Source organism: Phaseolus vulgaris, chromosome 11 (genome assembly GCF_051622355.1).
Source record: "Phaseolus vulgaris cultivar YP4 chromosome 11, ASM5162235v1, whole genome shotgun sequence".
NCBI lineage: Eukaryota > Viridiplantae > Streptophyta > Magnoliopsida > Fabales > Fabaceae > Phaseolus > Phaseolus vulgaris.
In genome coordinates, this window is record NC_143508.1 from 2,862,522 (window position 1) to 2,890,496 (window position 27,975).

The following is a 27,975-nucleotide window of genomic DNA, read 5'->3' on the forward strand; positions in this document are numbered from 1 at the left end:
AGAAATCTGGGAGAGTGCTACGGATTCAGCAATCCAGAACTGAATTTTTTTTTTTCGGATGAGGGGGTGTTCTGGAAGCAATTTTTGCATAAATTATTGATTTCCGGATTGCTGAATCCGGAAGTCTAATTCTATTACGGATTCATGAATCCAGAATGATTTTTTTTTAAGTTACGAATTTTTGAATCCAGAATGCATATTTCTGTTACGGATTGGTGGATCCGGAATGTTTATTTTAATGATGCATATTTTGAATTACGGATTGGTAGATCCGAAATTTTACTGGAAGTACCAATCCGAAATTTTTCCGGATTCCATAATCCATAATGCAAAAAATAAATATAGTTCAAGTGTATTTTAGGGTTTTTAAAGAATAATAGGGACAATTTAGTCTTTGCATAACATTTTGGGGGTGCAGAAAGAAAAATGTAGCGGTGCAGAAAGAAACTGCCTTTTTTTTATTGGGCGTTTCTTCCTGCACCCCTACAATCATGTCTAATGACTAAATTATCCGTAGAGTTTTGAAAACCTTGAATGCAGCATACCACTACTGTCACAGCGTATCTTCCTCCCTTCTCAGGTTAAACACGTTATGATTGAGTATTGATTACTCACACATCTTGTGCCTCCTATGGTATTGTTTTATCTCACAGAAATTCATGTTCGACTTCTTAGCTTAAGAACACAGCATGTCAAACATATTAACATCTTACTTTAAAATTTCAACAAATTATTGAAAAATTATAATTAAACATCAAAAGTTAAAAAATTATTATGGATTTACTAATTCATAAGTTAAAAAAATCACAATTTCTTCTTGCACCGTATTATTTAAGACATCCACCTAACACAAAATTTAAAATCTAACATTATTCTTGATTTTATTTTTCTTATGGATGCAGAAATTCAGAAGTGATTGATATATACTCTAGAATTTGATATCTAGAAGGTCGTTCTTGTACTTCATTTAAGCTTCCGGATGACCATATTCATAAATGAGTTATGAGTTATGAATTTTCATATCTGGAATGGTGTACGGTAAATGATGTTGAGGATCGAGATCCAAAACTCATTTATGTTTGTTTACGAATCTTGATATCCAAAAGTCATTTATACTATCCAGGTAAGCTTTTGGATGATGAAATCCGGAAGTGACATATTAGTTTTGAATTTGTATATTCAAAGAACTTTGTGATTTTACTCACGAATATGAACATCCAGAAGACAAATTTTTTAAAATTACTAAGGATAAAACGGACATTTTGTGTCAATGTGTTGGGTATGAGTTTGAATTAGGGATAATCAACCTTATCAAAAAAAAGAAATTGGATCTATAATTTCATAAGTCAAAAATACATTTCGGAACCATCAATCCATAAGTCAAAAATGCATTTCGGATCCACCAATTCATAAGTCAAGAAATGCATTCCTGATCCACCAATTCATAAGTCAAAAAATACAATCCGAATCCTTCAAAATCCATAAGTAAAAAAAAATGTATTTCAGATTGATCAATCCATAAATATTACGATACCAAATTTCTGGAAACCTTTAAACCCATCACAGTGTTTTTTCAAATAAAAATTACAAGGCTAATTTTAGTATTTTCAGAAATGTAGGACGAAGGAAAAAAAAAATATAAAAATGCAGCAAATAGATAATTATGTGGATTACATGTAGTTTTTTTAACATTAGTGACTCATCAATAATCAGATACAATTCCATCAATTTTATTTCTCCTCTTCCCTCAATACATTTAATTTCAATACATTTGCATTTCATTTATTTGGTAATCATCCTCATTAAATAAATTTTAAAATATTATACATTAATTATAATTATCGTAATTTGTATATTAAATGTTTTGATTTATAATATTAAAATTTTAATATTTTATTCATCATGTTTTATAATTTAATTAAACCTGATTTCATAATATAATTAAACCTTTTTTTATATAATTATTAATTTCATGATTTAATTAAAGTTCATAAATACTAATAACTCAACAATATATACACAAAAATTATAAATTTATAATAAAAGAAAACTTCATTCATTCTTAAATCAAAATTGAAATGTTATTTTAAAGTATACCAAACTTATATATTAAATTGTTATTTTTAAAGTATACCATTAAACATCTTCATTATCTTTGTCCAATGGAAAGTGAAACCTATTGGAGATATCACATCGACTAGAGATAAAAACATTTCATTGTATATAAGTGGATGCAAACCTCACTTCATGAGTCGGTTTTATGGGATTGACTTAGACTTAAAGTCCACTTCGTAATATGGTATTAGAATCATTTTGAATCTATCCAAGTGAGTGTGAACCGGTTTTATGAGTTTGAGTTAGAGTTAGAGTTCATTTCGTAATAAAACCTTCTTTCATTATTTTGGTGCATTTCAATCCTCAAGAACAAAGTTGCATATTTGATGTTTCCTAAGGTGTGTGAAAGTATTGCGAGACTCTGTTATGAACACACCTCTTGCAAGAAATCAACAGATTGGAGAAGCGACATTAAGATAGTTGCTTCAGTGAGGTGCACAATCCGCTGCAAGCAATTCACAATCTGATAAGTTATGAAACTATCAAAATCCACTGATATTTCATTCATGAATAGTATTAAATTTACTTCATAATAAATAATGTTTTTTTACCAAAAATCATGTTTCCGTGAAATGAAATCATAGCCATTTCATTGTAAGAAAAAATCATTACAGTATAGATAATTAAGCATTAGATTTGTTCTTTCTTTAGATTGGCATAATCTAAATTCGAGATGTATCATTCTACACATATACATGAGTTGTAAATAAATAATATATTTTTAAAAGTAATAATTCAAAACCAGAAACATTTTATATATAACTATCAAAAGGATAAACTAAAAAGTAAAGTGAATAAACAATTGTCTTGAATAGCAAAAATCTATGTGGTGACATTCTCTTGTAGGGACCTTCCAGAGCATTATTATAAAGATAGTGTTGGAGTTGAAAACATTAGGAAGCACACGTCCACAGGCAAAAACTTCCCTCCAAATCAGGGGAAAGAATTGATGGTGTGGAAGTGATGGAAAAATTGCCATATTATATCATTGTTTACAACAAAGTGGTCTCATCAAGTGATCTAATGTAACAATATTATATCATTGTTTCCAACAAAGTGGGGCTCATTATTCAAGATGCAAAATATTATTTATTTCAAGTGACTAGTTTATTTTGACTCGTCCTACATTCTGCTTAAATTTTTTTCTGCATCTTCATATTTTCTTCATCCTGTAACTTCATATGTCACATTCCAAAAATATTAATAATATTTTATTACGCATGTTTCATAAAAATTATATTATAAAATCATTTACTTAATATATTTAAATAAAAAATTTAAATTTTTTATTTATTTATTTATTTATTTATTTATTATTTTCTAAATTATTTCTTACGTTTATACGAGACAGACTAAAAAAATTAACTCACAAATTTTATTCAAAACATTTTTGTAAACCAAGTGCAAGACTGACGGATACAAGACGGGTCAATTCGTATTGACACCCGTACACTAAATGCAGGAGCAAATTGAAGGACAAAGAAAAAAAAATAATAGTAAAAGGGGAAAAAGTAAAATGGCTGCAAAATTACCATAATGGCTGCAACATTGCTTTTGAATCATGAATCTTTCTGTTAAGAGAAAAGGAAATAAAAAGAGAATGATGTGAGAGAGGACATGCACTAAAGTCAGTATGCAACTACAAATTGTCTTTGCTCATAAACAATAAAAAAAATAAAGCAAACTTATAGTTTAAATACCACTACTTTAAACTCTAAACCCATTATTCTAAACAAGAAACATAATTATTAATTATTAATGTGTTTTGAAGGATCTGCGAAGCACACGTGTCACTGTTTCTTTGTGACTTCATCGAGATTGTCAAAACTGCTCCATTATGGTAATCAGGAAAACATTGTCTTGTTTCGTAGATGAATTCTGCATAAAAAAAAACTCTATAATCATCAAAGTCAAAACAGTATCTTGATAGAGTAATACTATTAACAGTAACAAATCAACAACCAATCAATATGTGTTTCCCAATTTTTACTCTTTTAAAATTTATGTTTTTATATGAAATATTTTTAGTTATAGTAAAAACATTTTAAACTACATTTCTTTGATAGAGCATTTCTAAATATTTTTCAATACATTTAGATTAGCTGAAATTTTATTTTATAAAAGAATTTAGTAATGAAAAGTAATGTTATAAATATTGTGTTGAAAGTATTTACTTTTTATAAACTCTGACTGTATAATGTTCATGGTTACAGAATATTTATTTATGAAGTGTAACAAATATGGGTGCCTAGATAAGAGGCTTTCAAAGGAAACATATAAAAAAAATAAAAAGAGTGTGAATGTGAAAAAGAAAGAAAAGGAGCTTTGGGTTGGAGAAAAAGATTTTGGTATGGTATGAAAAAAGTGGTCAAATTGGAATGGAATGTTCAAATTCTTCCTACCCTTTCTTTTCTCTCTCTCTCTCTCTCTCTCTGAAAGCAGAAGATGTGTTTAAAGACACAAACACACACAGCACCATACCTGTACTCAAAAGGTATGGTCCAATTGATGGCGTGGAAGTAGGAAGTATTGGTTATAGTGATGGAAAAATTTGTTATAATTTACAACAAAGTCGGATCATAATTTGTTAGAGATCCCACGTCGACTACTAGAGATGAAGACACTTCGTTATATATAAATGAGTACAAACTTCAACCCATGAACCGGTTTTATGAAATTGAGTTAAACTTAAAATCTACTTCGTAATATAATTTAACATTATTATAAACATATTAAATTTCTAGCAGTAGTAGCGTTGATCCTACAATAATATTGATATTATTATGAACATATTTACTATATACCAGAAGTGGAGCTGTCTTGTTCTTGTTGTCAGTAGGAATTGATGAAGTTTGAACATTGCTTTTGAATGATGAAACTTTCTGTTTAGGGAAAGTGAAAATCAAGTGAATGATGAGTAAGATACTGTTGAAGACAAAGAAACAGATTAGAAACATTAAAACACACTTTTCTATGCATCCCACTGTAGCAGGACAAACTATCATCTTTTTCATCTTTTCATCTTCTAAACCTGTTCTAAACCCTAAACCCTAATCACACCAAAAACAAAGAATCAGCATCACTTCATAAAAAAGAGCATCTAATGTCAAAATCAAAATCAGTGAGGATGCATTGTGGTAATAGTAAAACATGGTTTTGTATGATGAGTTATTCATGTGGTCACTCTATAATGTCCCATCAAAGTCAAAAGTCAAAAGAGTATCTTAGACTTTACTTTTAATAGGATATTACTAGGAACCAATGAATGAATATGAGTTTCCCAATTTTTACTCTTTTAAAATTTATCTCTTTATACATGAAATATTTTGGTTATAATAAAAACATTTTTAACTACATTTCTTTGATGAGAGCAGTTCTAAATATTATTCTTATTTTTAATATCTTTTTTTTAATATTCACATTTTTTTTCGATTTCATGGTTTTGATTTACAGTCATACATAAATAATTAAAATTGTTTTTTTTTTTAAATAACTACACAATTACTTAAAGCTATATATTCATCTTTTAATCTAAAGTTATATTTTTTATAAAAATGTCAGCAGCGTACCTTTTTCTGAAGTCACAATCTCTATTAGTTAATTTATAATAAAAAAAATAATCAGACAAGAAATTTTATTAATGTAAAAGCACGTCTAGAAAATATCACTTATATTGTTTTCAGATATTTTTAGGATAAAATATTTTTTTTACAATTTTACCAGTGTGATTTGTCTTAAATTCAATGTTGTCTTTAAATTAATATAGCATTACATTAAGTTTATAAAAGTTTTTTTCTGAAAAAAATGCGAATATAAAATTTGTAATTTATTATTAATTTTCAGTAACTCAATTTTCCAATGTAAAATTTATAATTTGTTTATGACTTTTATCAAATAGCATATATGAACAGGGTATGTTTAAAAGGGTAGTAATCCCTTTATTTTTTATCAGAAAAATTTAATTATATATTTCTAATTCTTAGTAATGAGAAGAAATTTAAAAAGTTTAACTACAAATATCGAATAATTCATATTAAATACACTTTCAACTTATTTATACTATATTTGAATCAAAAAGTATATCAGTTGTTTCAACATTTTATTTATAAATCCCTTAATTCCAACAAATAAAAAAGTCTCGATCTTAAATACGCTTATTAAATAATATTCAATATTATCAAATATTTATAATCACTTAAAATTATAAACATCAAACAAATATTAAACCCAACTTCCAGCAAAGTTCCTTAGCTGCGTTGCTGCTGAAATTCATGTGCCACTTTGATTGCATCATAAGCAGAATGAGTTGCACTGGAAGATAAGGAGAAGCCCACACTTTGACATAAACATAGCACACATAATGCAAATTAGCATAAAATTTCAGATCCATCCAAGTATTTTGCTCCAATACTAGTATAAAATAATGCATATATACTGTTAACTACAATATTAAATATATATTATAAAAAAATAATTAATTAAAGAGAACCTTCAAGATAATATTAAATATATTTTGTGATTCTGTTTCTGTTTTTTTTTTTTTTTTTAATTTAAGACATACTTTAGAGCCAAAAGAAGGGAAAAACTCTAGCCTCCAAATCAGGGGAAGGAATACTGAATTGGTAAATGAAAAGCGTAATTTAAGGAAACATAAAACCCCAATATTATATCATTGTTTATAATGCTGCCCGTTTCGTACCATGCACATACACTGTGAATTTCATATTTTTATAGTGTTACTTTTCATCAAGCTCAGCTTTGATAATTATAGTTTTACGCTTGTTGCTTCTTTTGCTTTTCTAACTTCTCTTACCAAAAAAATCATTAAATTATAACTAATTTTAAAAATCAAAATAATTAATTATTAAAATTAAATTAAAAATTATTTAAAAAGTTAAGAAAATTATTCACGAAGCCATGCAACTCACATGAACGGTGGGGACCAGCACCTTCTTCCTCATCTTCTTCATAGCAAACAGAGTGTCCAGGTTCATGTTCTAGAGTAATTATTGACAACTTTTTTAAGGGCACTCTCATGATCTTGCTAATTTCTCTGCTCGTGCTATTAACTCTTCTATTCCGGTATGCACGAGTTCTTGGCATTGTAACTGTTGTGAACATTAGGGATGATAAAGCGGGACGGATCATGTGGATGAAAGTTCTTCTAAAGCGGCATCCAATGTTATTGAAATGGAAAAATGTCAGTAATGTTTTTGAATTAATGTTTATGTTTAATGTTTTGGAAGTGGAAGAATAGTTATATTTGATATTTATCTTAATGTTTAATTTTTTTTTTATGTTTGACTAGGTTTGATAGTAATAAATATATAGGTTTAATTTGACAATTTTTTAATAACAAAATGTAAAAAAAAAAAAGAATACGGACTGACCCGCAAACCCGCAAACCAACTCTTATGCGGGTCGAAAATTTTAACCCACAATAACTTTGTGGGGCGGACCAACCCGACCTGCATTTGCTTTGCCACCCCTAATGAACATATGTTGGCAATTCAAGTTTCCTAAGCAAAAGTCACACATAAAGAGAAATGATCCAAGAGAAAATCAATCATATGAGTGTGAGGTAATTTATTTATGAGGCTACTTTGATTGTATCAGAATGAGTTGCAGTGGAAAATAAGGAGAAACCCACACGGTGACATAAAACCGTTTGAAATCTCTTTAAAAATAAGAACATTTAATTATTAATTATTAATTATTATATAAATAAATGATGCAAACCTTATTTTATAAGTATTTTTACGAGATTAAGTTATTGTAATAGACAGTAAAACTTATGATAAAGATAGAGGACAGTGTAAAATAATGCATACTGTTAACTACAATATTAAATATATTTTGTGATTCGTGAAGGGTGGATATGGTGCAATTGTTGATGGGTGGAAGTTATGGATTGGGTCCCTCTATAATCTGAAGGTACATTCCAAAGTCAAAAAGAGGATCTTCAGTTAGCGTAATACCAATTGAATATGTGTTTTCCAATTTTGACTCTTTTAAAATTTATGTTTTTTTTCAATACATTTATATTGGCTGAAATTTTATTTTATAAAAAAGTTTTAATAATGAAAAAAATGTTATAAATATTAGGTTGAAAATATTTACTTCTTTATAAACTTTGACTGTATAATGTTCATGCTTAATGAAGTTTTTATAACAGAGATTAATCTTTAAAGAAATAAAAACTATTTTAACTGATGATTTAACTTGGCAAGAAAAATATTGTTTGGGAGTTCATCTGTAGTGTTTTTCTACATCTCTATTTTTTTTTATTTTTTATCGGCAATAATTTCTACATCTCTATAACTCTTTTAAAGTATAATAACAAATTATATTTAGAAGTTATTTTCTGAATTTTTAAATAAGTTCTAGCATTTGAATTATAAAATTATATTTCAAAAGTATAGAATTAAGGAATAATAAGGCATTAAAAGTCCAAAACTACTTTTTGAGATTAAGAAAATTCTTGAAGCGGTGAACGGTGGGGACCACCACCTTCTTCCTCATCTTCTTCACAGGAAACAAAACAGAGTCTCCAGTTCATGTTGTACAGTAATCTATTCAGAACTGTTTTTAAGAGCACTGATCCACTCACAATGGTTCTCATGATCTTGCTAATTCCTCTGCTCATGCTATTAAGTTTTCTAATCGGTTATTGGTATGTGTGAGTTCTTGGCATTGTAACAATCACTTGCTCTCTGTTTTTGCCTTTTATTAACATTCTTAATTTAGGTATGGAAAAAGAAGCATCGATATAGAAATGAACGGCTGCTTTGTGAACAGTAATGGAGATCAATACCTTAAGCATTCTAATTTTGTATTTTGCAATGGTTCCAGTGCTTGGCTCTCACCCCTGTTAAGGTTGGTGGTTATCATCTCAAACGCAACTATTAATGTGTTTTCAACGTTGTCTTGGTGCACGCGTACTCTTCCTGTTTCTGTGTATGCTTCCTGCAATTCTGGCACCATTTGGTACTTCTGGCACCATGTGGCACTTCCGGCATGTGGGCACTTCCGGTACCATATTTTGAGTGAAAATGTGTTTTCAACGTTGTCTTCTTCACGAGTGAAAAGTGTAATTTATCTTCTGTTTCATGAATTTCTATACAGTTCTATCCACAGTCTCTGTTTTTTGATCCGCCTAGTTTTTCACGAGTGAAAAGTTTAATTTATTCCTGAATTTGATTCGTGAATTTCTACACTACTCTGTCCACAATCTCTTTTTAATGTTGGTAAATTCTCTGCTGATTCAATTAACTCTTCTTTTCGCTCACGGGTATGTAGGAGCTTCTGCAATTACTTATTCTGTGTTTGTTTGGTCTTATCTTGAAGATTTTTTAATACTTTTAATTACAAGGAGTGGGAAAACTATCAATCTGATTATGAACGGTTGCTTTATCAATGAGAGTAGATCTAAACAACACGTGAACGTGAATTTCATATTTTACAATGAATGCTTCCAGTCCCCGGCTAAGGTCAGTGCTCCGGGTACCTGTATACATTAATAATATGCTTTAGCAGTTTTGGGTTTTGGGTTTTGAGAAAAGGAAAGATGATATTTTTAATGTATTCTAATAAATTTTGCTTTATTTTATTCTCCTTTTAGGCAGCAGAGAATTTGTAGTTGTATACTGATTTCTTTGTCTTCAACAATGATCTTACCCATCATTTGATCATTTGTAGTCACTTGATTTTCACGTTCCCTTCACAGAAAGTTCCATCATTCAAAATCAATGTTGAAACTCTATCAATTCCTGCAGCCAAGGGAGCTGGCACCAAGAACAAGATAGCTCCACTTCAGGTATACAGTAAATATGTAGAATAATTTTGCAGGCATTTTACTTTTTCCCCTTTTACTATTGTTTTTTATTTCTTGTTCTTCAATTTGGTCATGCATTTAGTCATATACTGTACTAATATAATATTTGTTGTAGGATGAAGTGAGAAAAGCACAAAAGCAGGTTGCTGAGGAAAACAAGCCTAAAACTGTAATTATTACAGTGGAGAAGGCTGAGCTTGGTGCTTCTAATGGGAAAGCTCTTTGCATATCCGGTGTTGATGTTGGTGTGGATGTAGCTGCAGTTCGTGAGACTGTTACAAAAGCTATGGAGCACAAGGCAATTTGTGGTGGGGTGGCAGAGAAAGGAGATAAAGGTAAGGTGGATGTGGCAGAGTGGCTGAGTAATGCATTGGGGCGTCTCAAAGGGAGATGTGGTCAAGGAAAAGGTGGTCTTGCAACGGCTCAGGTTAGTTATTCACTAATTTCTTTTATCTAAGCACAGGGATTAATTTTCAGAATTGAAGAAAAATGTGGCATCAATTAGGAGAATTTCTGGTATGCAATGTGCGTTTTATTTGATATTGTACTGATATGTGTACGCTTATCTTTTTCAGGGTACAGATGCAGCACGTGTTAATGAGGCTATGGATCTTGCACAAAAATTTGAAAACACTATTCTTTTCTTTTATTTGTTTTTTCTACACAAGAAAAGGCTACCATGAAAGAAGTTGATAGTGTTCCTAATGCATTTTTAGCAGTTTGGAAATTCATAGGCAAAGGCTACACCTGAAAGAAGTTGATTTCTTTCCTTTAATTCTTTTTATATTAGAAGGTCGATTACAAGTTTTGGTCTCCACCAATGGAGTGGATATTAGAGGAATACATTTGGTGTTATGGTTTTGGAACAACATTTTATTACATTTTTTACTCCAATTAAATAGGTTTATAAATATTTTATTTATACTTCAATCTAATGTTTTTTACTAATTATTATAATCTATTTTTTTTTAAATAATTTTCTAATGAAAAGTTGCATAAAAATATTTTCTAGAAAATCTTATATGAAAAGAAACCCAAATACCAACCTCTTCCAGCAAACTTCCATCTCAAATTCATCTGCCACTTTCATTGCCCAGATAAACTCGTGTGTTTGAAATATGGGTGCCTAGATCATGAACTAAATATGAATCGAATAATAATGAAAAAAAAGACAAAAACATTAGCTACAATATTCACCTCAACTTTTTGTCCAACTTTAACAAGCCATTAAAATATCAAGTTTAATCAAAGAAGAAAGGTTGGGGGGCAAGAGAACCAATAGTGAGATAAAAAATAAAAAATAAAAAAAGTGCTAATGTGAAAAAGAGAGAAAAGTAAGATTTTGTTCTGAAAAGTGGTCTTGGAATGGAATGTTCAAATTCCTACCCTTTCTTCTCTCTCTCATTACATTACCTAGCTTGTAATGAGGAGCTGCAACGTTTCTCAACTCTTCTTTCTTTTTCCTTTGCTTTTACAAATTTCATATTAAGGAACACAATTAGTTTTTGATATCACTATTAGTTGTATTAATTTATATTTTCGTTTCATGCTTATTACTTTCTTAAAATATCATTAGTGTTACTATTACAAGTATGAATTAAATGGGTTAGAGATCCCACATGACTATAAAAAAACCTTCAAAGGAAGCATTAATTAACTTCCACATAATTCTAATGAAATAGATAACCTTTTTTCATTCTCAAACTTTTTGTTCAACTCTAACGAGCCATTAAAATATTAAGTTACTTTCCACTAATCAAAGGCTTTCCCATTAGAAGCAGCAAAAAATTACTTTTTTAAGGCTTAACCTGCTTTTCTCACTTCTACAACAGATATGATATGATTGAACCGGAAAACCGGAAAAACAGTTTTGCACGTGGTCACTCTAGCGTCAATCTCTCCAGCAAATAACACTTGTGATCATATTTCTTCAAACTTCAATTATTGATAATAATAAAACAATTTTTTATTAAATAATTTAGAGATATTTATTTAATTGTTACAAAATAGCTATATTCATGAATTTTTTTATTTAAAAAATTAGTAATATTTTTATAATGTTACTTTTTAATTAAATTTTTTAATAACATTTTTATAAATATGATGAACAATATTTAATAAAGTGTGATAAAATACAACATTCCTGGGAAGATATTCTTTAGAATTATTAAAGATTCTAATATGTTCATCATATTGATATGAGCATCCTTATGATAAACAAACGTATCTTCACTTGATGTAATTCTATTAATGAACAAGTCAACAACCAATTGAATGGACTCTTAAAATTTATGTTTAGCATTAAAAATGTACTGAAAGATAACCAAAAAACGTCGAGGTATTTGCAGGTGAACAAATAATCAAGGAGAAGTTGGACTCATAACACCTATAACACTTATAATAGGATTTTTTTGACTATGATGGGTTATTTTTTTTGTTTTTAACCAAAATGGGATCCGTTTAAAAAAATTACAAATTTAGGCAAGTCGTGTCAATTCGGAACGACTTCATATGCACAAATCGTTCCAATTTGACACGACTCTGCCATGTCATACTGAAGTCGTGCCAACTTGGCACGACTTCTGTCCTATCATACTGAAGTTGTGCCAACTTGGCACGACTTCTGCCATGTCATACTGAAGTTGTGCCAACTTAACACGACTTCTGCCACGTCATATTTTTTTAATTTTTTTATTATTATTTATATATTGGGTAGTAAGTTATGTAATATTAAAAATTAATTTGATACATAATTTTCTAAGAGTGTTAGTTTTAAGGAACAAAAAATTGGATAATCATGTATGGATATGTTTGAATTGAATGAATAAATACATAGATAAAGAAAATGAACGTTCTAAGAGTGTTATGAATGAATAAATACATAGATAAAGAAAATGAGAAAATTAATAATCAAACTTGAATTGAATTTTATTATTAAGTTTGTATGTGCGGACAATTGCTTCTATTGTGACCTTCCGTTCTACAATATGAACATTTTTTTGGCTTATTTGGAATTGAATCATCCATTTCGTTACGAATGTGTTGAGTGCTAGGTCTTCCTGATTGATGTCGACGCATGATGGGGTCAGGTAAGAAAATTGGTCCCGTGTAAGTAGACCAATAATGTTGATTTCGAACTAGATTAAATTGGATCTCATAAGCCTTTAAAATATTGTGCAAACTGTATACTAGGGCCACAAATGTCGTTACCTAGAAATGACAAAATGAGCAAACAACAATTACATGTGAACAAGGCAGATGTAAAGCTTGAAATTCCCCACAATCATACCACCATTCATTTAATTTAACTGTGTATGTCATTGGGTATCGTCGATGTTCGACAGTCATCATATCTTCTACGTCAAAGACTGAATTTTCTCGATCATATCTTTGCATATGACACATAGCAGATTGTGCTTCATTCTTTCATAGCAAATTAATTTTTAACATTACATAACTTACTACCCAATATAAACAATAAATTTTTTTAAAAAAAATTATGATGTGGCATAAGTTGTGCCAGTATGACATGGCAGAAGTTGTGTCAAGTTGGCACGACTTCAGTATGACATGGCAGAAGTGGTGTCAAGTTGGCACGACTTCAATATGACATGACAGAGTTGGTCTAATTGGGACGATTTGTGATATGAAGTCGTGCCGAATTGACATGACTTGCCTAAATTTGTAATTTTTTTTAAACAAACCCCATTTTGGTAAAAAGCAAAAAAAAAAAAACCTCATGATGGTCAAAACCCCCTTATAATACCTATGAAGTTCAGACACTCCTCTTAAATGGCGAGTTGGTGTCAGATATTTGTATCGGACATCGATACTCGTATGACACTTGTAGGACACATATCTGTGAAGTGTCCAATTCAAAAAATATTCGTTGGATTTCTAACAATTTTAGTACGGTTCTACCACAATTTTAAAAAGGAAAAATACATTAATTTTTTAAAAACTCAAACTTATTGTATAAATTTTTATTATGATTATGAAAATAAAAAACAAATTTTTTGAACCAATCATGAAAAACATCTTTCTGCTCCAAAAAATAATCTCAAAGATACTTGTGCACATAAATCTTTATTGTCAATTTATATAATTCGTAATTATACAATATATAGATTCGTGTCTTCATGTCATACATTTTAGAGATTATACGTGAGTCACTGTCTCTCTTCTACATTGCATAACACTAATATAATGAAAGCACTAAAATCAATTTGGTCATGCATTTAGTCATATATAGTACTAATATCATATTTGTTGTAGGATGAAGTCAGAAAAGCACAAAAGCAGGTTGACGAGGAAAACAAGCCTAAAGCTGTAATTATTACAGTGAAGAAGGCTGAGCTTGGTGCTTCTAATGAGAAAGCTCTTTGCATATCCGGTGTTGATGTTGGTGTGGATGTAGCTGCAGTTGGTGAGACTGTTAGAAAAGCCATGGAGCACAAGGTAATTTGTGGTGTAATTTGTGGTGGGGTGGCAGAGAAAGGAGATAAAGGTAAGGTGGATTTGGCAGAGTGGCTGAGTAATGCGTTGAAATGGTGGTCTTGCAACGGCTCAGGTTAGGGTTTGACTTTCGGACTTCTTAATCTAGAAGCAAGGATTTGACTTCAGAACTTCCATATCCAGAAGCAAGGACTTCAATTCTAGTTTTCCATATCCGTAAGCAACCACTTTAATTCTGGATCTAAATATTCGTAGGCAAATTATGAATTCTGAATTTTTACAACACTTTATGTATTTATTTAATAAAATAAATAACTAAATAACTTTTCTTTATTTTAAAATAACTAAATGACTTTTCTTTTAAAAATAATATACATATATGTAATAATGTACTTTTTAATATATATAATTTATCCTTTAATAAATAAAAATAATATTTAATTATTTATTTAATAAAATAAATAATTAAATATTTTCTTTATTTTGAAATAAAGAAGTACTTCTGTTTTTTAAAATAATGATTATATAAGTTTTTAATATTATTATTTTTATTATATATATATTATTTACTTATAAAAATTATATATTTTAATATAATAATACTTATGTACATATGTTTTTGTTAGTATAAATAATATGTATTGTTCCTCTTGCAAAATAGGAGGGAATATAAAAATATTAATATTATTTTCAGTGGTTTATTTTTAAATAATTGTAAATATTATGTAATGAAACATGTTAGCATAAGATTTTTAAAAAAAAATTAAGAATCTAAAAATTTATAAAAATATTTTGAATACTTAAATTATTAAACTATTAAATTACTCAAAAAAGTAATAATTAACAAATTTTCAACCTTTCTCTTCTCTCCGCTCTATATTTCTTGTCTTTTTTTTCCGTTGTTTCCCTCTCCACCTTCTTTACTCCAATCTTCTTTCATCTCTTTTGGTTCTCTGTTGCCTCTTTTCTTCCTTTTTTTTCTCTATGACCTCTCTCTTTACATTCTCCATCCTCTCTTTTCTATATATTTCCTCTCCATTAATTTTAATATAAAAAAATCTCAATATTTACATGTTTAATCATTAAATATTTAAAATTATTTGTATTTTTATTTACATTTATGTAGTAAAAATTAAAATATCATATCCAAATCAGGGGAAAGAATACTCAATGCATTGGTAGTGGGCATGGTGAAATATTATATCATTTCAATAAAGTGGGGGTTCATTATTCAAGATGCAAAATACATGTTAGTAGTATATATGCACTACAATCATTAACATGATTGACTCTCACAAATACATGCACGACAACATAAATTTTTATTAAAGTTGTGATTAGGTTAGGTTAATATCATATTCTCCAGAAATACGCGTATCTCAGTGTCAATGTTTATAGAATTATTATAACAACTCATTCCCAATATTGGAGCTATCTTGTTCTTGATGTCAGCTTTCTTGGCAGCAGGAATTGATAAAGTTTCAACATTGCTTTTGAATCATGAAACTTTCTGTTAAGAGTAAGATCAGTGTTGATAATGAAGAGAAAAGGAAATAAAAAGACAATCATGTGAGAGAGGGCATGCACTAAAGTCACTATGCAACTACAAATTGTCGCTGCCTAAAAAAGAGAAAAAAATAAAGCAAACTTGATAGTATCATACCACTTTCATACCCTAAACCCTAATCAACAAACATAACTAATAAACATGCCAATGTGTTTGACTCTGTATAAAGATTAAACATGTAGTAATCTCCCCCATCACAATCATATACACACACATATATACCTACTATGACAATAATGTAAATTACAACTAGTATGTCAACTTCAATAACAATTCATAAAATATACCTTTTGCAATTTGACTGATGAATTGAAATTTCTTATCACTAAAATCCTGTATACAAGAATTATATCATTATAAAATTATATGATAATCCAATTATATTTATTGAAATTGAGATAATATATAATTCTCAAAATATACAAATATGAATTATTTAATCAGTATCTCTCACTATTGATAATTTTTTTTAAAAATGTGATTTATTCAATTAAGGTAATATGTAATTACAATATAACGGCAAAATTGTAAAAATATACATTCTATAATCGAAGTTAAAAAAAGTAAGTATAAGTTGCAGTAATGCCCTCCCTTAAATATATACACTAAACCTAATAATTGTGTTTCTAAACTTGTTTAGATAATTAATTGCAGATAGATAGTAAGTAGTAAAGATGCAAGACGGTGTATGTGAAGTCACAAGGTACAATGATCTCTAAGAAGTTGCCTAGCAAGATCAATAGCACCACTTTTTTTGTAGATTAAATGCAAATTGTAAGCTGCCTCCCTGCGAAGATCGCAGTAACCAGGTTTATGATTTTCGATGACATCTGGATTCTCATTGGGAAGTTTTGGAATTGGATAGTCTTTCTCGCCAATACCAATCACTTTCTCATAATAGACTGCCGCCAGAGTTACAAGCCCAACATGATGATAGGCCCGAGCTATGTTGTACAAGGATTCCTGCAAACATTTTCAAGGTAATATCTTTTTCTTATTATCGTATTTATTCTTAATATTTAATAAAACATTTTCTTCTTAATAGGCTTATGAAATGCTCAGCAAACAAACCTGACTATTCTCGCAGATTCTCAGGTTATTGTAGAGGAATGCTAAACCTTGTACAAGACATTGATGCTTGTTTTGAAGTCTGAAACCCAATGCTAAGTTGATCAAGGCTGTTCCTGAGAAACATTGATGAAACTAACAAATCAATTACTGCTACTTCTTGGTTAGGAAAGTGGAACATGCACAGCATGAAATGAAAAACATACCAACGCAGAGATTAACCAAGGGATTCTCTGGCAATAATTTGTAAGCTTCAAGGTATTTCCTTGCTGCATCTTGATGATGGCTAAATATGGTAAACTGATGCCCAGAAATTAGAATAGGAGGCACACAGTCCACAAACTTTCCTTGCATAACACGTACAAATTTATAATGTCTTGTATCTCGGTTTTCCAATCTATAAACCAGGAGAAAGAGAGTAAACCAATTTTTTATCTTTAGGTCAAAATCTATCACAGCAAATTAGAAAGCATAACCAATTTTTGCCAAGAACCCATGGTTCCTTGCATTCACAAAACTACCTTGAGATAACCTTGTAGTAGCAATTCCAAGCTGCAACACTGTGTGGATGTTGCTGAACAATGTATTTTACACAATCAAACCCATGTTTAGGATCCGTTGTGCTGTATGCCATTTCTGTGGGGAGCATAAATTTGTTTTATCAGCAAGATATGTTTTTTCCCTCCCTAAAACATTAATTTTCTTTTCTCTCTAAAAAGAACATTTATATTATGAGTTGTAATAACAGAAATATGTAAAGCTAAACAAGGGAAAGCAAAGAATAAATCTATGAGCAGAAGCCTGTCGGGGAGGGTTTAGGACTTACGAGCTCCAAGAGATCGAAGTTCCTCTTTCTTGTCAGTAGACAGAGATGTACCAGCCAATCTTAGAGAGAGATTAATAATCTCCAGTGCTTCCCAATACCTTTGTAAGGATGCTAAGGCCTTGCACAACTGCACAATAATATTTACGGGTCAGACATATAACAGAGGAAAGGGGGTGCGGCAAAAAAAATAATTGAAGCACTAACATCGATTATTAGCTGGTGATGTTCTTCATTTTTGAGAAGATTGCACAAGGGAGGTTCTCTGTTTTCTTCCTAAAAATATCTCATGCAATAAACCCAAAAGGGAGTTAAGACATAATCATCAAAACATTTGTTCTAGAAGTGAGTAGACAACACCAAACCGATCACCTGAGGCTCATCATCTGAATCATCACTTAGCCAATCAATTCCGGAGGCCAGTGCCTCAGCTTTTCTTTTCTCCTTTTCAATTGCCATCTTCTGCAGCAACTTTTTTGCCCTGGAAGCTTTCAACCTGATTACAGAAAACAAGAGATATTCTTTTCACTTCTAGCAATGAACAACAACATGCAAAAGCACAGACACTAGGAAAAATTATTCACCCAAAATATTTTGTAATATGAGCAAAGCATTTCAAGAGAATAGTGACTGACCGTACGTAGTAAATCTAATGCACAGATACATGTATTATATGTGCACCACACAGATATTGCCAAGGGGATGCTATGCTATGGTTTTCCAAATATAGAATAATAACGGGAGAGGATACACTGAAGTAAATTGTTTAAGAAATCATAAAACTATAATATTTGAAAAATGACAATTTAGGCATAATAATACTAACAATACTCTTTCAATATCGCAATATTAGAATATATACTTGGCTATTTTGTATATGTACAATTATAGTACGTAGTCAGAGCTATTAGCTATTGCTAACAGCTATCTCATGTAACATTTTCAGTAAAGACGTTAGCTATGTCTTGTGTTTTAAGTAGTTAGCTATAAATACTTATATAAACTTCTCTTTTCAACAAGTTAATAGAATGAATAACATTTAATTTGTTAAACATTTTTCTTTTGTTCAGTTTTTCTAACACGCAATGTAAAACTCTTTTTGTGTTGGTGCCTTGAATAGATTAGGCTAAACAAATACTAAATATTTTAATCTCATTGCCCACAACTAGAAGGACAAGTGAATTCACTAACTCTTTAACATAACCTAAAATCTATGGAGTCATCTGTTGAAACACAAATCCAATACCCAAATCCATGAGGCATACAAGCTGTTCGAAATAGGAACATTTAATAATTATTACTCTGCCAAGTAGTAACATAATTTTGTGTTTAGCTGAGTTCATTGTATTTTAGGTAGTGATATTTTAATTCGTCTCTTGAAAACAGCAGTAGTTATTTATTATCCTTGTAATCATTATTATTATAAATAGATATCCTGATTGGGGAATACTCTCTCAAGCAAATACCTACAATGAAATCTTTGTCACTCTCTTAAAACAAGCCTTCTATTCTTTTTCATGGTGCTGCATATAGCGAGAAAATCAGTAATTTCAATTTTGAAGTCCTTGACACGTGACACTGACAGGGGGTCAAACAATGGTTAAGGTGAACAAAGATGGCTACCCAACATTGCACAACACCAAACTCTTCGAAAATAAAGATATTAGTGCTAAAAATTAACTTGGAGCATTTGATAAAAATTAGAGGAAATTGGCAGAAGGAGATATACAGAAAAATGGTTATCAATCAATTAACCACCAATTTGATCAACAACAATCCATCCAAAGAATCTATCCCTCAATCTCCTTCAAAAGTCAGCACTAACAACTTTCTTTAATAAATTTCATACTCAACAAAAATATATGACAGATCATCCATAATGTTAATGCATCTGATTGAACAAGTCAGAGTCGAGTTAGAAATATGATTAACGTTTACACTAAACAACACGAACACTTACCGATCAGATGCTGCAGCTACTGGCCTGAATCCTCGAAATACATTATCCTTTTCTGGACCATCTAGTATCCTAACCCTTTCGACCAGATCTCTTTTGGTGAGTCGCTTTTTTGATTTACCCTACAGCAATAGTCAACCATGACTTGTATTGACTTGCTTTTATAGCAAAACAATAATAATTATATGGAAAAGAAGAGGAAAAGACAACCAGTTGGCCTAGGACCATAAATTCCACAATATTTACAAACAATTGAAAAAAAAAAAGTTAAAAGAGTAATATTAAAATATCAGACCCAACGATCTACTTGTATAATTAAAAATATTCATTTTTTAATCTTTAAAAAAGTCAATATAAAATATTAACAAATAATTTTGGAATTTTTTGTTAAGAAACCAAGTCGTTTGCTAGCAAATAATGTATCTTAATATTCTTTTGCAAGACAGACATAATTGAAATGTCTCCAATTACACCTTTTGAACATTCAAATCAATCTTAAGATCTAATTGAAATAATGTAGTTTATCAACATGTTAACATTGTGAAACAAGTAATAGACATGCCCACACTGTCCAAGAGCATCTACCAATCTGTAATCGACTGTGAAGAGGTCAAATTTTATCTTCTCAAATATTACCTTCTGTCGAAGAGTTGCAACATACAATGATTCACGAATCAAAGGGAAAATTGTATCCACAAAATCACCAAGTGTCCCTCTATTCCAATAAATGTTGCAGAGCTTCAGTTTTATTCTTATATCAACCCACCATCTATTTGCCTTTTCAGAATGTACTTCACCAGAGTCTGTAAGTTTTTCACATTAAAATCTCAATCCAAGAACTTCAATCATAGAGAAAGAAAACATGTTGGAAATACCAGAATCATTTGGAGGAGACAACAAGGAAATTGCTTCATCTTCTTTTCCCTCTTCAAGCAGAAGGGAAGCTAGAGCTATACGTGCATCAACCTCATCTTGTAGTATTTCAAGGGCTGAAACAAAATCTTGTTTAGCAACCAAGGAGTATGAATATTTTATAGCAGAACAATCATCAGGAAACAATGACAGAGAGTATTGCTTCACCATCACTGGATCTACATGCACTACATAACAATACATGCCTAAAATATGACTTATAACTGAAGTCAATTCTGAAGTCTCAACACTAAGTCAGAACAAGATGTGATACAATGAGAAGCATTTTGAATTTTGACACGCTTCCCTTTTTCTCTCCTTATCTTAACAATATAAACACGGGGTTTTGAAACTTCAAGCAATAATTAATGAGTTCTAATTCTAGCATTTAAATAGAAAAAAAGAAGATTAAAATAAAAAAGGGAAATAAAGGGAAGGAGATAAGATAACCTCAAAAGGAAAAAAAACACGAAACAATGAAAGGATAAAATCAAGAATGAAGCATGTTCAATTTCTTTGCAAAACCTGAAACAGAAACTCATTGTGACATCCATGAGCAAACCAGTAGAGAGAAACTACAAAAAAAAATCCTATTCCAAATCAAATATAGGGTGAAAGACACTCTTAAAGATGTAATCATTTTCAACCTATGCACCAATCTCACCAGACAATTACATAAATTAATGCCACAAAATTTTAGTCATTTGTTTGTTCCAAACCAATAAAGTTGAAAACCAAAAATTAAATGTTTCTCCATGGTAAAGAAGCAAACAAAATATGAAAAAACTACAAAAAGTTCATCCCAAAAAATTTAGCTTTCTTTCAATGAAGAAGTTAATGGCAAAGCCTACATATCAGATTACTTGAAAAAAAAAATCTGTCAACTGATTTACGTGAAGAATGCATACTATAAGATCTTCAGGTATGCTATGATGCATAAAACGTTTACTCAAAAGTAAAGCAATCCAAGAATACATTTGAGAACTGCCTTTTGATTCTATAATGCGTAAGTGAAATCCTACTCCCACAAGAAAAAAAGGATGGAGCTAAACTTAAAGATTTTGATGATAAGAAATAATTTCAGAAGCTTCATCACCAAAAGGAATGATTGATAGAATATTCTATATATACTGAAAAACAAAGGGGAAGTGGTTTTCACAGAGTATAATTTAACTAAATACCATTCTCATTAAAAATAAAACCTTGCCTTTGTAAAAAAAAATAATTGCTTGAGAACTTTCTTTCAAGGACATGTAACATTTAGCAAGTTTCAGATATAGAGGACCCTGCAAGAAAGAAGTTCAATGAGAATATAGAATGTCCTGATAAGTGATGATGACGAAAGGCATACACTGAAATTATATTTCAAAACTAGATAAATAGTATCAGGCAACCGAAAAGAGCCAAATAAAATAAGTGAAAACAGTACACAATTACATTTGATAATTGATACAGACAGACAATACAGTCCCTCTATTATTTCCTTCCAACTACCTACAGGAAAAAACCCAAGTAGTCTCTCACATTGACTAAAGATAGAACCTGAAAAGAGTACATAAGTGTGAGACAACTCTCACCTAACAAGCCAGTTTGTCCTTTCAAGCTAATTCATGGGGTTTAATTAGGTCCAAACATAAATCATATGAAGGTATCATATTCTATCCTAGATCTATTAAGTTGTCACCTACCATAAAAGTGTTTCTTCCTGCACACAATAATTTTTTAAGGCATCCCATTCCTTCTGGAATGGTTTCTATAACAGAATACAATGCGTTTTCCTGAATGTATATTTTTATTTCAGAATACATTCCAAAATGAATGGGAGGTGGCTCAAGAAATCTAATTGGTACAGGAAGAGACACTATTATTATCCAAACAACAAACCCAATAATGTTGGGCACAAGGAAATGTATTAGAAAAACTCAAGTAGTCAATACCAATACTGATTAGATAGCACAATAATCAGATAATTTTTTGTATTTTATTGTGTTCATAATAACTTGTGCTCATTTTTTAAACATAGATTCTCTTTTATAATTTCAAACTTTTATTTTATATGTTAACTTTAGATTAAATTTATATATTATATTATAGTGGTGGTGTCCTATATTTTTAGGATTTGTTGCATTGTGTTCTTGTCCATGTTGTATCATACCCATATAATGTAATTGTGCCTACTAGATAGGTCAATAAGGATCAAACTCTAGACCACTCAGTCATAGAAGCTCCAATACCATATCATGGAACAAACAACAATCCTAAAAGCTTGAGTTGTTATGTAAAGACACAAGAATTGTTTTATATTATATTTCTAACAGAAATATGGACAATATTTTTTAAGATTCCAATATATAAAGCCCATCAGATTACAAGACAAAAAAAGTCACCTGCTCAAGCAAATTACTGGTAAAAATATACAACAGATAAATGGCATCCATGGGAAGGAGTTACCGTACATCTTCCTTTCCAATATTTCCTTCCAACATCAAATAATAATTCAATGCATGGTTATAATGTTCGAGACCCATTAATGAGTCAGCAACCTCAATGACCAAGTCAACGTGCTTGCTTGCATTCTCTGGTTTCAAATCATTCAAGAGAACCTAATAACCAAATAAAATGTCAAGTAATACATACAAATGAAAACAAAGTCGAAAGAAAAATAGATACATTGTCATTGAATGAAATTAAGCTAATGAGAAACATGGAAAATGCAACTAAAAAATAATGATATACTGTGCTTCAGAAATGGGGCGGGGGAAGAGAGAGAGTTCTGTACAATTACAAAGACTATGAGATTGATCTCTTTTTTTCTTAAGAAAAGAAGCCATTTTTTAAGGAAAAAAGATTATAACATGAGGACCACAAGTTTAAGTTTTTTTATTTAGAATAAAAAAGAGAGAGAACAAAAATCTACATAAAGTAGGAAATCAGCAGAATGTTACGTGCAAATCTCATTCAAAACCAAACTTCACAACAGATATATTACATGGATGGAGATATTATGATGGATAGGTAACAATTTGTGTTACACATAAATTGGTTAGGACACAAGAAGGAAAGAAAGAACATACAAAATGAAAGAGACAAAAATTAAAGATAACTAAGAAAGTCCCAACTAAATACTCATTCATAGACACCAAGGAATAACAACTAACCTAACCTAATATCTGAGGTTCAAGCAAGACTAAAAGTGGCCATGATCAAGCAAAACAGAGTTAATTCAATTATAAGCATGCATGCATCAAACCTGAGCCATATCCATTTTTCCAAGATGAGCATGGCAAATTCCAGCCTTAATTTTCAAATTCAATGGCAATTCTTTCCATGCATTTACAGCTTGAGCATGTTCAATATACTGCAGAGCTCTGTCATGCGCCTTAGTTTCCATCAATATGGTACACAGCAGATCAACTACACTCGCATTTGCTCCGTCAGGTTGACTCTTAAGATAGTCTTCAAGAATACGAACAGCGTGTTCAACTTGACCACATTTTTTGTACAACTGATAGAAAGCAATATAAATTCAGTTCAACATTGAAAGTCAACCAATTAATGTTTAATTGAATAAAAATATTATCAGCTCCTCAACCCTTGTACTTTTGCATGTATATCATATTGAAAAAATAAAATAATTTAAGGCTTACCCCTCTCAAACATTATATTTTATATGCATCCCCTCACCATTTCAAAGATGTTAGTCGCAATATACAGATACAGTCCATGTTATGTGACATACAAACAGATGCAGATAAATGCATTCTAAAGCATCACAAGGCAAACCGTGATTTTCATAAGAAATAATCATTAACAAAAAAACTAATGGCAAAGGATTACTGACAAAAAAATTGAATGCTAGTCCATGTTGTCTCAAAGCAAAGACAAACCTTAGCTGCAGCTTTCAGCGGATCAACATTCTCATAACAGAGTTGATGTACTTGCTCATATGTAACAGCAGCCTTTTGATAGTCTCCAAGTTCAACATAAAGCCTTGCAAGAAGACCTCTAAGAGTAACATCTTGGGGATCTGCTGTTATTGCTCTTAAAAGACAATGCCGGGCTTGATCAATATAACCTTGTTCTCTGCATTTGAAAAAGGTTCACAACTCAATAATTATACTATTTCTTTCAGCACTGTTTGAAAGTAATACATGCATAAACTTAGTAATATTACAAACAGTAACAAACTCCAAGGAGATGAAAAGAAAATACCAAGGAGGTATTTTGGAAGAGAGTATGAAGTCAGTTATGAACCATATTGTCCATCAATAAATTGAATACACAGGTCATATATTTTAAGGATACATTACTATATGAAATTTTAACCACCTTCACAATTAAGGTAGGAGTATAAATTCATGTAGCCATATTATTCCAGAAGAAAAACTTCACAAAACTAAAAGTGGAGACAAAACTGAGAAGCCATCTCACATGGACCAGGTAAAAATCCTTTTCCAAAGAGATGAATCTTTTGGAGTCAAATGAGCGGCTATTAGGTAAAAACTCATAGCTCTTTTATAATCCTGGAGTGAGCTGCAGACAAGTCCAAGGGTGTGATAAGAATCAGGCAAATTCGGTGCCAACTTAATAACTTCAAGCAACACAGCTTTAGCCTGCAAAAAAAAAAAACAGAGCAAAGGAATGCATAAATAATCTGCAAAAGCCTAAAGCAGTGATAAAATCTATAATATAAATCAAGCTTCCGACAGATGCAAAAAGCATTGAGAATATATAAACTAAACACCCAGATCTTATGCCATCTAGCATAGTTGAGAGAAATATAAATGGAAAGTGTTAGAGCATTTCAATAAACATGAATATAACTTTCAGCTAATGAGTTTCAGCTGGTGGCAACCATATCTCTCTGAAAAGCAAGACATAAAGTATTAGCTAGATAACAAATAAGTGAGGCTGAAGACGTCATTAATTTGATGAACTTGCATTTGCTAAGTCTTTTAAAAATAAAAAACAGGAAAAATTCAAGCAAAAAAAAGGTTGATTAGGAAAAAGGGATCCAAAAATGGTATGTCAAACAAACAAAGATGCATATAATACCCCAGGTTGCATCAGATGATTATATGCTAAAGACAAAAAGAGCCTAGACAGAGAGAAATAGTATCATTTATTCTATCTCCTTAGGTACTTAATACAAAAAACAATCCTCAAAAAATAAACTAATAGAGTGTAGTGACTTATCCACCTTTTTTTCCGTCAACATACTGGAAAACTGTGACACTAACTAATAGAAAACTCCAGTGACAGAAGCTAAGGACTGTTATGTGACAGAATAATATACCTTGTCATAATGGCCACATGCATAGTGAAGTGTGGCATCACCCAGCATCCGTGTTAGCCTAGGGTCCATTTTATTCTTTGATCCTTTTCGCCTGCCTCTCTTTTTAGGCTGCATTACGCAGATAGACAATATTTAAAAGGGTCATGCAGGTTACATTAAAATTTAAAACAGAAGGTAGTCACATAACTTGCACCTGAGTGCTTACTTTTTTACATTTTCATCTACATCCGTTCTAGGTTATGGGCATTATATGTATAAGTAATAAAGAACAATAAGCATATGGAGAAAATGGAATACAATTAAACTAGTGAGAAGCTATCATGTAGAACAGAAAATTCATGGAAAAAAAAGGGGAAACTATCAGAATGAAACTAAGCTAACCTGCATATAAAAAATGCAAACAGCTTGGAAACAGGAGTGAGCAAAAAAATGTAACAGGTATGAACACAAATGTTAAATTTTCTTCCAAAACCATAACACCAAATGTATTCCTCTAATATCCAATCCATTGCTGGAGACCAAAACTTGTAATCTACCTTTTAATATAAAAAGAATTAAAGGAAAGTAATCAACTTCTTTCAGGTGTAGCCTTTGCTTATGAACTTGCAAACTGCTAAAAATGCATTAGGAGACTAACAAAAAATAAAGGAAGGCTATCAACTTCTTTCATGATAGCCTTTTCTTGTGTAGAAAAAATAAATAAAAGAAAAGAAATAGCAACCAATTTATCTTTCAAATCTTACTTATCACAGACAAACTGCAAACATAATTTATTACATGGACTAAACTGGCATATACATTGCATAGCATACCTTTCTTGATCTCTTGCGCACACCATGATAATTCATTGCTTCCATTATCTCAGCTATCTTTGACCCAGAAATATCACTTTCCCTAATCATCTTAGAAGGTGGCTCTTCACTGCATTTAGTGACATAAATTAGCAAGGATCAAACAAACATCTGAAAAGTAAGTAAGCGCAGTGAGTTATTTTATCCCCCCTGTGATACATTTAAAATTTGTTCAACCCTTTTAGCACCTGAACTCATAATCAAGAATCTTCAGTAGGTCATCTCATAGAACAAGGGATTCAAGAATTTTCTGTTTTTATTTTAATTTTTAACCTCCAATTACTTTTGCTCTAATTTGTGTATCTACAACATTTTCCTTTGCTATCAATAAAAAGTTTCACAACTAACAACCTTACTTATTCCAATTAATATTCAACATGTACGTAATTGCGGCACTCTCGGATGCACATTCACATCACTGAATCAATATATTAACAATACAAAGTGGCATCCACCTCAAGAGGTTGCATCCACTTCAAGAAGTTGCTTCCACTCCAAGAAGCACAGATTAAAGTAAAAACAGTACAATTCACAGCAATAACAACAACAGAAACAGAAACAGAAACCACGAATTTCAAAAGTCCGATCATAAATGCAGCTAATACAACAAATGGAGCAATTATCTGGAAATAAATAACGCGTCGCGATTAATTAGGGCTGAAGAAGGCAACGAACCTGTGGCATTCAGTTGCTTTTCGCTTTTTATCGGCGAGAGCTTCCTGTTCGAGACGTTCGAATCGCTCGTATGGTTGAAGACCAGAATCGTCATTGTTATCGATGAAGTCCAAAGGATCCATCCCGTTTTGGAACCTGAAAGTATACTCATCCTCTTCTTCCATGTCATTGTCATCTTCCTCCTGCGCAGCGTGTTCTTCCTCTTCTTCTTGTTCCCCCGTGTCATGGACGGCGTCGTTTACTTCATGAATGTCGTTTCCCTCTTTTGCCATCTGATTCAGAAGCTCTTTCAGTCTTGCTTCCTTCTTTCGATTTTCTCAAAATTTGAAATCACGTTTTAGTCCAATTTATAGCTTCTGATTTTTTGGTATCTTTAAGGTTGGACATTGAACACGTGTTCTGCGCGTGACCCCATCAATCTT

The 27,975-nt window shown here is 30.9% G+C and overlaps 1 protein-coding gene across 1 annotated transcript; it reads right to left on the minus strand.

Moving 5' to 3' along the window:
* Nucleotides 1-16,434: 16,434 nt before the first annotated feature.
* LOC137822888 (tetratricopeptide repeat (TPR)-containing protein) lies at nucleotides 16,435-27,951 on the minus strand. The gene is made up of 18 exons (XM_068627909.2): nucleotides 27,554-27,951; nucleotides 26,840-26,948; nucleotides 26,028-26,135; nucleotides 25,163-25,344; nucleotides 24,619-24,814; nucleotides 23,982-24,236; nucleotides 23,188-23,334; nucleotides 21,939-22,017; nucleotides 20,695-20,808; nucleotides 20,456-20,622; nucleotides 19,823-19,941; nucleotides 18,235-18,358; nucleotides 18,070-18,138; nucleotides 17,866-17,992; nucleotides 17,561-17,675; nucleotides 17,246-17,436; nucleotides 17,043-17,155; nucleotides 16,435-16,934 (listed from the first exon to the last, which is right to left on the minus strand). Exons 1-18 carry the CDS (start codon nucleotides 27,823-27,825, stop codon nucleotides 16,668-16,670), a joined length of 2,754 nt encoding a protein of 917 aa, XP_068484010.2. The 5' UTR covers nucleotides 27,826-27,951; the 3' UTR covers nucleotides 16,435-16,667.
* Between the last annotated feature and the right edge of the window lie 24 nt (nucleotides 27,952-27,975).

Coding starts and splice junctions, on each gene's coding strand:
- LOC137822888 (XM_068627909.2), bottom strand. CDS start 27,825: ATGGCAAAAGAGGGAAACGACATTCATGAAGTAAACGACGCCGTCCAT. Junction 26,136..26,839: donor TGCGCAAGAGATCAAGAAAG/GTATGCTATGCA, acceptor TGCGTAATGCAG/CCTAAAAAGAGAGGCAGGCG. Junction 23,335..23,981: donor GAAAAATGGATATGGCTCAG/GTTTGATGCATG, acceptor TTTGGTTATTAG/GTTCTCTTGAATGATTTGAA.